Here is a 16,011-nt window from a genome sequence, read left to right on the forward strand (position 1 = left end):
GGGATCTGGCTGTCTGGGGTCTGAGTGGAAAATGACACCCTATTCCCTACATAGTGCACTACTCTTGACCAGAACCCTATGGGAACTATAGGGAATAGGGTGCCATTTGGGACGCACCCTGGATCCTTTCCAGCACCCCACTCCATGCCACCTTCTCTCCTTGAGTGCTCAGAGGTCCCAGTGAGAATGGCGCATTACATAGTCTGCTTCCTGCACACAGGACCGCAGGGTAGAGTGTGTGTGTCAGAGAGCGTATGTGCCCAGTTTAATGATTTCCTGCTGTTTCAAATCCTCATAGCCATCACTGTAATGTGCCCCTCACTCCTAACACACACACACACACACACACACACACACACACACGCTTTAAGTCAACTCAATATCTAAAAAGTTAATTTTACTGTGTATATGTTTCTGTCAGCTATAGTACAGTGTACACTGTCCAATCAAAATATTTCAGTTTCCTGTGTGGAACAGTCTGGACCCAGATCTGTTTTCGCTTCAGCCAACTCACAACATTTTTGAAAGTATTTTTTTTATTTCACCTTTATTTAACCAGATCAACTGTCAACCGTAATCAGAGGAGTCGGCTAAACTAAAACAGAAGCATGTCTGGAACCAGGCTAATATCGCAGCTTACTGTCACATCTCTTTCTTACAGACATACACTTCATGACCAAAAGTCTGCTCATCGAACATCTCATTCCAAAATCATGGGCATTCATATGGAGTTTGCTGCTACAACAGCCTCCTCTGGGAAGGATTTCTACCAGATGTTGGAACATTGCTGCAGGGACTTGCTTCCATTCAGCCACAAGAGCATTAGTGAGGTATGGCACTGATGTTGGGCGATTAGGCTTTGCTCGCAGTCGGCGTTTCAATTCATCCCAAAGGTGTTCGGTTGAGGTCAGGGCTCTGTGCATGCCAGTTTGAAGCACAGAATCGACTAGAATATCATTGTATGCTGTAACATTAAGATTCCCTTCACTGGAGCTAAGGGGCCTCGCTCAAACCATGAAAAGCAGCCCCAGACCATTAATCCTCCTCCACCAAACTTTACAGTTAAACTATGTATTGAGGCAGGTAGCGTTCTCCTGGCATCCGACAAACCCAGATTAGTCTGTCGCTATGCCAGACGGTGAAGCGTGATTCATCACTTCAGAGAAAGCGCTTCCAATGCTCCAGAGTCCAATGGCGGTGAGCTTTACACCATTCCAGCCAACACTTGGCATTGTGCATGGTGATCTTAGGCTTGAGTGCGGCTGCTCGGCCAGGGAAACCCATTTTATGAAACTCCCGACGGACAGTTCTTGTGCAGACGTTGCTTCCAGAGGCAGTTTGGAACTCGGTAGTAAGTGTTGCTAGTAAGTGTTGCAACCGAGGACAGATTATTTTTACGCGCTTCAGCATGGTCCCGTTCTGTGAGCTTGTGTGGCCTATCACTTCGCGACCGAGCCGTTGTTACTCCTAGACGTTTCCACTTCACAATAACAGCACTTAACAGTTGACCGAGGCAGCTCTAGCAGGGCAGAAATTTGGTGAACTGACTTGTTGGGAAGGCCATTCTATTGCTAATGTTTGTCTATGGAGATTGCATGGCTGTGTGCTCAATTTTATACACCTGTCAGCAACGGGTGCGGCTGAAATAGCTAAATCCACTAATCTGAAGGGGTGTCATTATACTCTTGTATATACAGTGTACTTGTAAACTATCGGGCTCTGGTCAAAAGTAGTGCACTATACAGAAAATACGGTCCCATTAGGGACACATGTTATATTATCATCTGGTGCCCGCTACATGGTGCTGGCGTGCGTGGCGTACCTTCATGGCGTAGCGGGCGTCCAGCGAATGCTTGGCCATCAGGTTCTTGAGGCAGGCGAGGGCCAGGTGGCGCAGGTCCTGCTCATCCTGCAACGCCAGGCCCAGCTCCCGTAGCAACAAGCCCGTTAGGAAGTGCTTCCGGCAGAACTCGCCCGTCAGGCTGTACTCTGGCACATCCACTAGGGTGGAGAGTAAGGAGGGAGAGAGAGGGGTTTGGTGGGGAAGAAACAGGGAGAGAAAGAGGCAGAAAGAGAGGAGGAGGAAGAGAGTTAGAGAGAGAGATATGGAGAGGGGGTTATGGGTGGCAGAGTGAGAGAAAGAGAGAGCTCAGTGCCCTAAAAGCATCCAAGTCTCATTTACCAGTGTTTCTCAACTTGCTTTATAGCAGAGACCAGACAGCTACGGTTCTTCCTTCTTGGAGGAATCCTTACATTAAAACTAACACTTTAGAATTGACTAAATTGATGTCAGATAATCATTTGGTTAGCAACATCTCATGGACCAGAGCTGGTCCTAGTACCTAGTACCACTACACTAAACTAAATGATGGTTTGTTTATTCCACCCAGTGCCAGTCGTGTGGTAAAGAACATCAGTACAACATCATGTGAATATCACAAAATATCATAAAAAGGGACCGATAGTTACCCTGAGCACTTTGCGTTTCTTGTGATGCATTGTCTGAAATGGACAGGAAAGAGAAAGTACAGAAAATAAAGTGTTAAGCGGTGCAATGAATGAAGATGAATGCAACGGCCTTAATATCTAAGACGGACTTCGATTAGGTCCCTGTGAACCCTAGATGACTTCTGACCTGTGATGCGTGCGGAGGGGAGGGGCAGACTGAGGGGGATGTAGTGCTCGTGGTTGCACACCTCTCGCAGGAACTCAAACTTGAACTCACACAGCACCTGTTGAGAGAAACGTCGGCGTCACAACCGAATAAAAACACCACAACATCTCTGAAGCACATTGTTTTCTATTCTAGTATCTATTTCATTGTTGTCTATTCTAGTATCTATTTCAATAGTTTTCTAATCCTTTCTATTCTACAGTGAGTGACATTGGCTATTACACCGACAGATGTATTACAACGACAATGCTTTATTCACACAATTCTGGGACAGAGACAGAATGAGAAGGATGTGTGTATGTGCAAGTGTGTGTGTAACCTTGTTGTCAGTGGCTGTGATCATGTTGACATAGTTGCTGATCAGCTTGAAGGTGAACCCTCGGTCCATGAGGGTGAAGCAACGCTGGAGGGAGGAAAAGAGGGAGGGAGGGGAGCGGGGGAGGGAGATGGGGAGGAGAGGAGTGAGGTAGGGAAAGAGGGAGTGATGGATGGAGGAAGGGAGAGAGGGAGAGTCGGGGTCATCATTAGTTTATGAAGAACATGAAAGAGAGAGGTCATTTCATAATTTCACAACACAATTAAAAACATGCTCCGGAACTTTGGAGACTTCTAAGTATCTTTTAAACCTCCGGCTTTCGGCTAGATGTGTCAACGTGTAGTTCATACATGCATAATCTATAAGAAGAATTACTGTCTTACCTCAATTAGCCATCCCATGTTTTTAGGGAAGCTGTGCTGCGCCATTTCCCCTATATTCTCCCCCATGTGGGCCAACCCCCTTGCAATTCAAGTTCTAGCCAACGAGCTTCAGCCCCTCGCATTTGAGTGACATCTAACAAGAGGCACATCATGCACCCAGAGAGAGAGCAATGAAGTGGTGCACATATCTGCACAAATGTGACGTGGTATGCCATTTTCGGGGACCACTTGTGGCTCACGAGTGCTACTTTCAGAACTACTGTCTAAAAAGGACACAAAAGTACCGGAGAATCTCTTTAAGGAAATCAATATCGAACAACAGCAGCGGAAGCCATTTTCATTGCATTCATCTCCGCTTCATTAGTCAGGGAACACAAATGTATTACCATTGGCAGCATTTGAGCTCGATCTCGACAAGTGATAAGGACATCTCCCTAAGCATGTAATGTGTGTGTGAGTGTGTGATGCCCACCTTGACAAAGGCTGCCACGGCCAGGTTGGCACTGCGGGTCTCCTCTGCCAGCTCCTTGTTCTTCCAGAAGATGTGGTCGGACACGGTCATGACTAGGCTCTCCAGACGACTCAGGTAGGTTGAAGGGAACCTCTGTGGTCGAGGGAGCTGAGGCACACATAATATGGAACTTAACGTATAGGCCTAATGTATAAGTTACATTTGCAACACTAAGGTCATAGGTTCAATTCCAGCAGGGATCACATATACATACTACAAAATGTATGTACTAACAGCACTGAATGGTACAGTGGGATGTAGGACAGATGCAGGCCCAATATATGGTCGGACGGTAGGCTCGAGAGAATCTAAATTTATGAGACTTGAGTACTAACTTTTTTTTTGTGTGGTACTGTAAGTCGCTTTGGATAAAAGTGTCTGGTAAGTGGCATATACACACACACTGGCCAGTTTATTAAGTACACCCAGACCGTTCACGAAAAGGGATCGCTCCTACAGACAGTGAGTCATGCGGCCGTGGTTTGCTATATAAAGCAGCCGGGTTTACCGAGAATGATGCGACAAACAGAATGATGCGACAAACAAACAAAACAACATCCAGTTAGCGGCAGTCCTCTGGGCGAAAACAGCTTGTTGATGAGAGAGGTCAAAGGAGAATGGCAAGAATAGTGCAAGCTAACACTCGGGCCACAAACAGACAAATAACAGAGCAGTACAACAGGTGGTGTGCAGAACAGCATCTCGCCATGCACAACTTGTCAATCCTTGTCATGGATGGGTTATTGCAGCAGACGACCCAACTGGGTTCCACTCCTATCAGCTAAAAACAAGAAGAAGTGGCTCCAGTGTGCACGCCATCACCAACTCTGGACAATTGAGGAGTGGACATCACCTGGAACATGACAGCGAGTTCAGTTTACTTTAGTGTCCTGGTCAGTCCCCAGACCTCAACCCAATAGAACATCTTTGGGATGAGATGGAACGGGCTGTTTTCAGCACGAATGTACTGCTGTCCAATCTGCAGCAACTCTGTTATGCCATCGCGTCAGCATGGAACAACATCCCTGTGGAACGTTTCTGAAACCTTATAGAATGCCCCGAAGAATTCAGCCTGTTCAGAAGGCAAATGAGGGTCCGACCTGCTACTAGATGGGTGTACCTAATAAACTGGCCGGTGAGTGTATATGTATATCTTATAACTTCATATGTTATGTTTCTTTACCTTGACATTGTCTGAGTCCACTAGATGCTGGGCCATGGACTTGACAATGAGCTCGAAGAAGAACCAGGAAAACTGCAGCAGGCAGGGGTAAAAGGTCAAACAGGGGTCAGATTATGCGGTTCACGTTCAGTTAAGCACTCAGGGTCACATTCAATGGCACAATGAGATAGAAATATATAATGTAGAGCATATAGACTGCTTTGCTATGTAAGATAAGGCATCCTAACATGTCTATGCATGACATTTCTAGGTATGACTTTATTTGGACAGTCCCAAAAAGGTTTGTAGATGTAGATGTTCAGTAGATGTCCAACTAACTGTCAACATTTCAACAACATTTCAATTAACTATTCCCTTACCCTAACCCTAAACCTAACCGTAACCCTAGAAAGCAGTTGCATGTCAACAGAGTTGCAGTTGACAGTTTGTTGACCGTGTGAGCATCTGTAGATCATGGGACTATCCACCCAAATGACACCCTATTCCCTTTACAGTGCACTATTTTTGACCAGAGCCCTGTGGTTTCCTTCAAGGGAATAGGGTGTCATTTGGGAATAGGGTGTCATTTGGGACTGGGTGTCATTAGGGTGTCATTTGGGACTGGGCGTGGTGGCCATCTAGGCTCACCCTGAGGATGTTCCTGACGGCCGGCTGCTCGTTGCTCTTCAGGTCAGAGGTCATGCCCTTGGCCAGCTCCTCGTGGACCGTCCGGAAGCCGTGTGACTCTGCCTTGAACACAAACTGACCACCGCAGCGGAGAAAACAAGGTCAATGAGACAGACGGCCAGAGACACAGAGAGTCCGACAGAGACAGACACAGAGAGACAGACATATAGACAAACAGACACAGACAGACATGCTGTACAGACACACTTTTTCTCTCTCTCACATACTGTACACGCATTACTAGCATCAAGGGAACCAAACATGCAACATTCTTGGCTCTGCATTTAATTAAACCTACATATTAACATAACAACACCGATTAAGGTTGATGTAATCAGAGTTATGAGGAATAAGAAAAAGACGCTGAAAAATTAGCTTATTTTGGCAATGAATCTCTTTTTGTGAGAAATGTTCCACCCACACTGTATGTGTATGACACACACACCTCATTACCACTGACGTCACCCAATTGAGTTTGTTAATGAACTATGGCAACCACACACACATGCACACACACATTTGCATCGATGCATGCACACATGCACACACACACACACACCTCTGTGCACCCAGGCACACACACCCACACGCCGAGAAAGCACTGGCCGAAAATTGCTTGCTGCTAGCCCCCACCCCCGAGCAGCATGCCAATCAGTTGCCATGGTAACGGCAGTTTCATTACAGTGGTCCTCCCATTCTTTCCCCTCCTCCTCCTCTCCTTCCACCCTCCCTCCATTTCTCTTTCTGTCCCTATGCCCCTCTTAAAGATCAACTGTAGGATTCTCGTTTTCTTTCTACCAGACATGAAAAAGCTGGTGGTAAGCTGGTTCTGTTCTCCATTTCCCTTTCTCACTTTCTGTCTCTTTCTCTCTCTGTCTGTCGGTCTCTCTCTCTCGATCTCTCTCTTCTTAACAAGCAAGCCTTGCTTTTTTTTATTGAAAAGGCTCGGTGTCCTTGTGTGCCTTCCACCAGACACCCCCCTTCTCTCTTCCCCACAGCCATGCTTGTCTGTGTGTGAGCTGAGAGCCGTGTGTGTGTGGCAGACCCTCTCTTCTCTCTGTGTCCACAGTGTTCTGGGCACATTACCCTAGCCCCTCAGCCACACTCCTGCACTCACCACACCCCAAAGCCCCCACCTCTGCCCGCCCGCCCACACACGCCCGCCCACACACACACACACACACACACACACACACACACACACACACACACACACACACTCACGTGTAAACGTGCACACACACAAAGCCTCCTTCTCTGCCTTCACAAATTAAGCTGTCTGTGTGCTTACTCTCCTCCCCTCGCCTCTCCGGCTAAACAACTGCAGAATCTGAGCCTCGCTCTTCCTGCAAGACAGGGCTAACATCCCAATGAAATGAGCACCATACCTTTATGTAGGAGTGCAGGTAGTGGTCTAGGTTTTCTTCATGACACTTAGCAACGATGTGGACCAGCACCCTGGTGAAACACATGCAAACAAGGTGGTCACTCATTCGTCATTACCTGGCAACATTCATAACCTGGTGACATTCTATTGCTAATCTGGCAACATTAATAGCTAATCTGGCAATATTCATGATCTGGCAACATGTATGCCTGCAGAATCCTGTAGCAGTGAGAGTGATCCTGTAACAGTGAGAGTGGTCCGTGGCCTGCAGTGCCCCATCCTACCTGGTGGTGGTGGTGGTGACTTCGTCATTGTCGTTCTGGGTGAGGACCTTGAACAGCTGGTTGAAGAGCACCGGCAGGAAACGAATTATCACCGGAATCTTCTCAATGCTCAGTAAGCCCTGTGGGAGAGAGAGAAGAAATAGAAAGAGAATCAGAGACAGAGCGATAGCCATAGACAGAGAGAGAGAGAGAGAGAGAGAGAGAGAGAGAGAGAGAGACACAGTCAGTAATGGGGTGTATAGTATGGGAACGGAATGCAGAATGCAGAGATGTGAAGTCCTCCCTCCCTTCCTTCATTTCTCCAGACCTTCAGGCAGTTGAGGAAGTTTGAGGTAGGTGATTGGGAGAGGTCCGTCTCACGTTTTTGGCACTGCTGGAAGAAGCGATTCAGGTGGGGCTCCTGGCGATCAAAGAGAGAAGACACGGTCACAACCAGAACCAGAATCAGAATCACTGAGTGGAGATGAGGACTAACTGAATCTGCATCCCAAACCGAACCCTACAAAGTGCATTCGTTTTGACCAGAGCCCTATGGTCAAAAGTAGTGCACTAAATAGGGGATAGGGTTCCCTTTGGGGCACAATCCTAAAATACTGTGGGATAACAAGGATTGCCTTGCTGGAGTTGAGACCCGTTAAAGTTTGGTTAAATACACTTTTTTATTTTAAGAACAAAGTTGACTTGTGGCACGGAGTGGCAGGGTAAAGCCAGACTCTTACCTGGGTGTAGACTGTGGAGAGGACGTTGGTGGAGACCTTGAATATGGGCTTACCTCCGTCCACCCACCTCAGATCCGAGCCGTTCTGGGGGGAGAGAGGGAGGAAGGGTCACTGAGCACCAGGGAGATCCATGCTTGCTTGACACTTTACTGTAGCTCCCTTTGGTGTGCTCTCTTCATACCTCTCTGTCTCTCAATTCAATTTTATGACATGACAAAACTTACAAAGCAAAAAATGCCTTCTCTTTCAATTACTGTATCACCTTCCATCCAAATATTCTCTTTCTACTTCCCCCCTATTTTCTCTCTTATCTCCCTCCCTCCCTCCCCCTCGCTCCCTTCCATGCATCTCACCCCCCTACCTTAGTAGATCCGGGTTCTTTGACGAGCAGGTATCCAGGGGGCAGGCTACAGGACACAGGGATGTTGAACTCCTGTGAGGCCAGGTGACCCTCTCTGAGCAGAGGCAGCCACGAGTAGCCCACTGCAGTCACACACGCAACACACACAGGGCATACCCGCACACACACACACAAACACACACAGGCGAAAGAACACATTGGGAAAACAATATACTGTATGTAATGTGTAAATCAATCAATTAGTAAATCAATCAATAGTCAGCCACCAATTGTGCATGTTCTCCCACTTAAAAAGATGAGAGGCCTGTAATTTTCATCATAGGTACACTTCAACAATGACAGACAAAATGAGGGAAAAAAATCCAGAAAATCACATTGTAGGATTTTGAATGAATTTATTTGCAAATTATGGTGGAAAATAAGTATTTGGTCACCTACAAACAAGCAAGATTTCTGGCTCTCACAGACCTGTATACTTCTTATTTAAGAGGCTCCTCTGTCCTCCACTCGTTACCTGTATTAATGGCACCTGTTTGAACTTGTTATCAGTATGAAGACACCTGTCCACAACCTCAAACAGTCACACTCCAAACTCCATGATGGCCAAGACCAAAGAGCCGTCAAAGGACACCAGAAACAAAATTGTAGACCTGCACCAGGCTGGGAAGACTGAATCTGTAATAGGTAAGCAGCTTGGTTTGAAGAAATCAACTGTGGGAGCAATTATTAGGAAATGGAAGACATACAAGACCACTGATAATCTCCCTCGATCTGGTGCTCCACGCAAGATCTCACCCCGTGGGGTCAAAATGATCACAAGAACGGTGAGCAAAAATCCCAGAACCACACAGGGGGGACCTAGTGAATGACCTGCAGAGAGCTGGGACCAAAGTAACAAAGCCTACCATCAGTAACACACTACGCCGCCAGGGACTCAAATCCTGCAGTGCCAGACGTGTCCCCCTGCTTAAGCCAGTACATGTCCAGGCCCGTCTGAAGTTTGCTAGAGAGCATTTGGATGATCCAGAAGAAGATTGGGAGAATGTCATATGGTCAGATGAAACCAAAATATAACTTTTTGGGTAAAAACTCAACTCGTCGTGTTTGGAGGACAAAGAATGCTGAGTTGCATCCAAAGAACACCATACCTACTGTGAAGCATGGGGGTGGAAACATCATGCTTTGGGGCTATTTTTCTGCAAAGGGACCAGGACGACTGATCCGTGTAAAGGAAAGAATGAATGGGGCCATGTATCGTGAGATTTTGAGTGAAAACCTCCTTCCATCAGCAAGGGCATTGAAGATGAAACGTGGCTGGGTCTTTCAGCATGACAATGATCCCAAACACACCGCCCGGGCAATGAAGGAGTGGCTTCGTAAGAAGCATTTCAAGGTCCTGGAGTGGCCTAGTTAGTCTCCAGATCTCAACCCCATAGAAAATCTTTGGAGGGAGTTGAAAGTCCGTGTTGCCCAGCAACAGCCCCAAAATATCACTGCTCTAGAGGAGATCTGCAAGGTGGAATGGGCCAAAATACCAGCAGCAGTGTGTGAAAACCTTGTGAAGACTTACAGAAAACATTTGACCTATGTCATTGCCAACAAAGGGTATATAACAAAGTATTGAGATAAACTTTTGTTATTGACCAAATACTTATTTTCCACCATAATTTGCAAATAAATTCATTCAAAATCCTACAATGTGATTTTCTGGATTTTTTTTCTCATTTTGTCTGTCATAGTTGAAGTGTACCTATGATGAAAATTACAGGCCTCTCTCATCTTTTTAAGTGGGAGAACTTGCACAATTGGTGGCTGACTAAATACTTTTTTGCCCCACTGTATTTTCAGACTGCTGGCCCCAGCGGGAATCAAACCCACGACCCTGGAGTGTCGCAAACACCATGCTCTACCAACTGAGCCACACAGGATCACAGTATTTCTCCTTCCTTCCTACCTGGGGTCTCCAGGGCCTCCTTCTTCTTGGAGTTGGTCTTGGCGTTGATGTCACAGGTCACATGGTAGAAGGAGAAGAGTAGATGGTGCTTCTCGTGGAGCTGGGTGGGCAACTCAATCTTCACCTGGCACGCAGAGGATGAAACAAAGGACCATTTCACAAACAGGCACAGAAATTAAATGAAATCACAATGTATTGTGCATTAAACAAAAGCCTCAAAGCATTAAAAAAAGAAGATGAATTGACAACTGGTGTCACAGTGGTGAACAATCAACAGAGCCACTAAATTCCAGGGTGAAGGTTCCCCTGGGTACAGATCTAGTATCATCTTCCCCTTCCCTCAATCCTAACCCAAACTATTAGTGGGGGAAATGCAAAACTGACCCAAGATCAGCATCTGGGGGCAACTTTATCCAGCCACTACACAGTGAAGGCTCTAGCCTGGTACACACATGTCTGATTGTGCTTCAACCCCTCTCATTCATGATAATGAGCATCAGAGGAGTTTTGCACCAACAAAACTGGCTACCAGGCAATAAGAGCCCTGCATGTCCAATACATCTCTTCCCATGCCTCTCCCCCACCTCCTTCCATCTCTAGCAATACACCTCTTCAACCCTCTCCTTCCACACTCACCTCATCATAGAAGTCTGGGTTCTGGGAGTGGTGAAGGACTATGGAACAGGCTGCTGTGGTGTAAACTGGGCCCCCAGGCTTGCCGTATATGCACTGAGGCAGCAAGTTAAGAGAAAATAAGAGAAAAGTGAAGTTTTTCCAAAAGAATCCACCATGATACTCTAAATGCTCTCGATGACAGAGAAGATACGACACCTTCAAAGGTTTGGCAACTTCCTCGTCCGAACTTCGAAACTCCACATAGACTGCAAGGTTACGAGCCTGTGAATGAAAATAACATTGTCACATTTGTGGGCATACAGTATTTCACGCCTGTCTGCAAAGAGGTCCCATATAAGTCAAATCTAATCAAATTGTATTGGTCACATGCACATACTTAGCAGATAATATTGCGGGTGTAGCGAAATGCTTGTGTTCCTAGCTCCAACAATGCAGTAGTATCTAACAATTCACAACAATACACACAAATATAAAAGTAAAAGAATGGAATTTAAAAAAATATATAAATATTAGGAAGAGCAATTTCTGAGTGACACTGCGTAAAATACAGTAGAATAGAGTATATGAAGTATACAGTGTTACTTGTGTATCACAATACCACATTATTCCATGGGCAAAAAATATATTTTGTCAACCTGCTTTATGTCAAATATTGTGTGCTATTGCTGGAAGAATAAACAAATGTGACAACACATGGCTTTTTCTTTCCAACATTAGGTCGGTTTTCCTCCAAAGTAAGTTTGCTTCAAATTTGGTTTCCTTGCCATGATATTTCTGAGTATATCTACTAGATATCTACGGTACCTTGGCGAAGCTCTTCTGGCTGTCGTATTTGAGATGCCGGGGGTAGACATAGACGTGGTTCTTGTAGACGCGGTGTGGCTGGGTGAACTTGGTGGAGTCCTGGACAAACTCCTCCACCTCCACGGTGGCCGGGTGCTGGCTGCAGTCCTCGAAAGGCTTGACGGGCACGTAAGAGGACGTCACACAGTCTGCAGGCAGACAGGCAGACGTCTTTATTATTTTGGAATTTATGTGAGTGTAATGTCTACTGTTCATTTTTGTGTTGCTTATTTTATTTTGGGGTATTATCTATTTCACTTGCTTTGGCAATGTAAACATAGGTTTCCCGTGCCAATAAAGCCCTTAAATTAAATTGGGGAGAGACAGAGATGGAGAGAGAGAGGGGTAGAAAGAAAGATAGAGAGGGGAGAGGTAGAGAGACAGAGACAGAGAGTGAGAGAGAGGACATCTGTCATGCTTGTAACAGTGATGGCTATCAACAGTAGAGAGAGAGAGAGGGAGAGAGAGGGTAGAACAAGAGATAGATGGGGGAGAGGTAGAGAGAGAGAGAGAGAGAGAGAGAGGGAGAGAGAGAGAGAGGGAAAGAGAAAATAAAGTGAGAGAAGGAGAAGGAGAGACATGAGGGGTGTCGAAAGAAAGAGAAAAGAGTGTTCGACCTACTTGGATGCTCCATAGGGACATAGTCCACAGTGATGTCCAGGTTCCCTGGAATGGTCTGCAGTTTACTGGTCTTCTCAGCCCTGCAAAGACACAGAGAGTGCCAAGGAATGGGTGAGAAGTGAGCACCATACATTCACTATGACCAGGAGTTTTCCAGGTCAGGTTAGATGGTCATGACAAACTCTATGACTCTGACCTAAAAAGGGATCTGCACCATGGGGTTGAACTGACATGATTTGGTCTTTATCCCAAATGGCAACCTATTTCCCATATGGTGCTCTACTTTCAACTCAAGCCCTATGGGACCTGGTCAAAAGTTGTGCACTAAATAGGGAATTGGGTGCCATTTGGGATGCAGACTTGATATCTTTTCGGTGGCCTACCTCCTGTATTCCGACACCAGCTTGATGAGATCTTCGGTGGAGATCTTGTTGCTCTCCTGTTTGAAGAGGGGCGAGAAGCGAGACTCCCGGTCCACTGTCCCCTGATTGTCCTTAAACACAGACCTGAGACAGACAGCAAGACAAGACAGATAGATAGACAGAAGGACAAACGGACGTGCAGGCAGGCAGGCAGAACAGACGAGGCAGACAGACGGACGGATGCACAGACAAGACAGACAGGACAATAGTTTTGAGTGTAAGATACTGTGAAAAGTAATCAATAACCTACACCTTTATAGACATTCCTTGTGATGCAGTAAATGCAGTTTGATCATTAAAGGAGAAAAGGTCAATAAATGGATATGGAGTGAGTAGGATTACAGAAAACACAGTGTGGCTCAGTGTCCCTTACCTGATGGACCAGGCAAATGGCATGTGGTACTTCCCCAGTTTACTGCAGAACTGCTTGTTGGATTTCAGCATCTTTTGAACCGTCTTCAAAGGGAAAGGAAGCGAAAGAGAGAGGGAGAGAAAGAGAGAGGGGGGCAGAGAGAGAGGGAGGGAGAGAGAGAGAGGGGCAGAGAGAGAGAGAGAGAGAGACAGAGAAGGAAACATTACTTATAAAAGGGGCTGCATAGTTGATATTTTTTAAGTCTGCCGGCGCGATTCAGAAAACACACAAATAAATTATCCTTGACGTAGATAAATCTAAATCAACAGGGGTGTCAGGAACCTGGCACGAGGCGCAGCGCTCCCCGTCTGCTCATCTACTCAACTTCCCAAACAAAGGCCAGGATTTCAGAATCCCACTCTGAATTCTGTGGGGGGCATCTTGGAAAAAAAATATCAGAAAATCTACAGTATGAGGAGAAATGTATTTCCAAACCATCTGACTTCCCTGTGTGATTAAGCAGCATTTAAATAGAGCCTTACAAGACATAAGTTTTCCTTGTTGGAGGATTCACAAATTGGATTTGTAGTTTTTATTAGTAGATTAGAATTGTTTTTCACTGTTAATGTAAGTTTTTGTTTTTAATAATTTTTATTTCATTATTATTATTACTACTACACAGTAGTTGCCATATTATTCCTGTTTCTAAGTATTCTTAGACGTGTAAATATTTCTATGAACATAACATGATTCAACAACTGAGACATAAACTGAACAAGTTCCACAGACATGTGACTACTAGAAATGGAATTATGTGTCCCTGAACAAAGGGGGGTTCAAAATCAAAAGTAACAGTCAGTATCTAGTGTGGCCACCAGCTGCATTAAGTATTGCAGTGCCTCTCCTCCTCATGGACTGCACCAGATGTGCCAGTTCTTGCTGTGAGATGTTACCCCACTCTTCCACAAAAGCACCTGCCAGTTCCCGGACATTTCTGGGGGGAATGGCCCTAGCCCTCACCCTCCGATCCAACAGGTCCCAGACATGCTCAATGGGATTGAGATCCAGGCTCTTCGCTGGCCATGGCAGAACACTGACATTCCTGTCTTGCAGGAAATCACGCACAGAACGAGCAGTATGGCTGGTGGCATTGTTATACTGGAGGGTCATGTCAGGATGAGCCTGTAGGAAGTGTACCACATGAGGGAGGAGGATGTCTTCCCTGTAACACAAAGAGTTGAGATTGCCTGCAATGACAACAAGCTCAGTCCGGTGATGCTGTGACACACCACCCCAGACCATGACGGACCCTCCACCTCCAAATCGATCCCACTCCATAGTACAGGCCACAGTGTAACACTCATTCCTTCGATGATAAACGCAAATCTGACCATCACCCCTGGTGAGACAAAACCTTGACTCATCAGTGAAGAGCACTTTTTGCCAGTCCTGTCTGGTCCAGCGACGGTGGGTTTCTGCCCATAGGCGACATTGTTGCCAGCCTCTCTTAGCCTATTGCGGACAGTATGAGCACTGATGGAGGGATTGTGCATTCCTGGTGTAACTCGGACAGTTGTTGTTGCCATCCTGTACCTGTCCCGCAGGTGTGATGTTTGGATGTACTGATCCTGTGCAGGTGTTGTTACACGTGGTCTGTCACTGCAAGGACGATCAGCTGTCCGTCCTGTCTCCCTGTAGCGCAGTCTTAGGCGCCTCACAGTACGGACGTAGCAATTTATTGGCCTGGCCACATCATCAGTCCTCATGCCTCCTTGCAGCATGCCTAAGGCACGTTCACGCAGATGAGCAGGGACCCTGGGCATCTTTCTTTTGATGTTTTTCAGAGTCAGTAGAAAGGCCTCTTTTAGTGTCCTAAGTTGTCATAAGTGTGACCTTACCATCTATAACCTGTTAGTGTCTTATTAACGACCGTTCCACAGGTGCATGTTCATTAATTGTTTATGGTTCATTGAACAAGCATGGGAAGCAGTGTTTTAAACCCTTTACAATGAAGATCTATGAAGTTATTTGGATTTTACGAATTATCTTTGAAAGACAGGGTTCTGAAAAAGGGACGTTTCTTTTTTTGCTGAGTTTACATGCATTTCTGGAAAACCTGGGAATATTGGGAAAGTTGCTAGAATTTTGCAACCCTATCCATAGGTAATAGGCTATAAAGGGAAACCATACAGTTTCATGCTATAAGGTGAGGGGTGGTAGTTAGAGTGAATTTAACGGTGTTGTAGAGTTGCGTCACCTTGCTGGAGTCTGTGTTTTTGATGTACGGCTCTGTTCCCGCCGCGATATTTCCCATCAGCACCTTCTCCACCTTCACCAAGAGAACAATGTCCGTGTGGGGATTCATCACTGAGAAGATGGCCTGCACACACACACACACACACACACACACACACACACACACACACACACACACACACACACACATGCGCACACACACACGCACACACACACACGCACACGGAAAGAATAAGTATGCCATCTCTCTTTTGACACTTCTCCCTATGACATTCCCAGTTCTGCCCCACCCCTCTGTGTGTTTCTGTACCAAATAGAAATAGAATGAGTAAAACGGAAGCATGCTTTACTCCCATGGGTACACTTGGCTGATCTTGAGTCAGTTTGGCATTTCCCCCACTAATGGTCAAGGTTAAGATTGGGGGAGGGGAACTGATCCTAGA

General features: G+C 46.0%; 1 protein-coding gene across 9 annotated transcripts in view; it reads right to left on the bottom strand.

Annotated features, from left to right (window-relative positions):
• dock10 (dedicator of cytokinesis 10) overlaps positions 1–16,011 on the bottom strand; it is a 185,030-nt gene that overhangs the window by 55,937 nt on the left and 113,082 nt on the right. For all 9 annotated transcript variants that reach the window (XM_024444381.2, XM_024444380.2, XM_042297075.1 and 6 more), the window contains exons 13-32: positions 15,570–15,692; positions 13,334–13,416; positions 12,922–13,044; positions 12,539–12,618; positions 11,879–12,066; positions 11,270–11,335; positions 11,075–11,167; positions 10,439–10,562; positions 8,485–8,606; positions 8,124–8,207; positions 7,712–7,804; positions 7,405–7,523; positions 7,122–7,191; positions 5,695–5,808; positions 5,068–5,139; positions 3,846–3,992; positions 2,994–3,077; positions 2,636–2,732; positions 2,470–2,502; positions 1,823–2,001 (exon numbers count right to left, since the gene is read on the bottom strand). In XM_024444381.2, coding sequence (XP_024300149.2) covers positions 1,823–2,001; positions 2,470–2,502; positions 2,636–2,732; positions 2,994–3,077; positions 3,846–3,992; positions 5,068–5,139; positions 5,695–5,808; positions 7,122–7,191; positions 7,405–7,523; positions 7,712–7,804; positions 8,124–8,207; positions 8,485–8,606; positions 10,439–10,562; positions 11,075–11,167; positions 11,270–11,335; positions 11,879–12,066; positions 12,539–12,618; positions 12,922–13,044; positions 13,334–13,416; positions 15,570–15,692 — 2,094 coding nt within the window. The remainder of the gene's footprint in view (positions 1–1,822; positions 2,002–2,469; positions 2,503–2,635; positions 2,733–2,993; positions 3,078–3,845; positions 3,993–5,067; positions 5,140–5,694; positions 5,809–7,121; positions 7,192–7,404; positions 7,524–7,711; positions 7,805–8,123; positions 8,208–8,484; positions 8,607–10,438; positions 10,563–11,074; positions 11,168–11,269; positions 11,336–11,878; positions 12,067–12,538; positions 12,619–12,921; positions 13,045–13,333; positions 13,417–15,569; positions 15,693–16,011) is intronic.

The sequence above is a fragment of the Oncorhynchus tshawytscha genome, linkage group LG14 (genome assembly GCF_018296145.1).
Source record: "Oncorhynchus tshawytscha isolate Ot180627B linkage group LG14, Otsh_v2.0, whole genome shotgun sequence".
Lineage (NCBI taxonomy): Eukaryota > Metazoa > Chordata > Actinopteri > Salmoniformes > Salmonidae > Oncorhynchus > Oncorhynchus tshawytscha.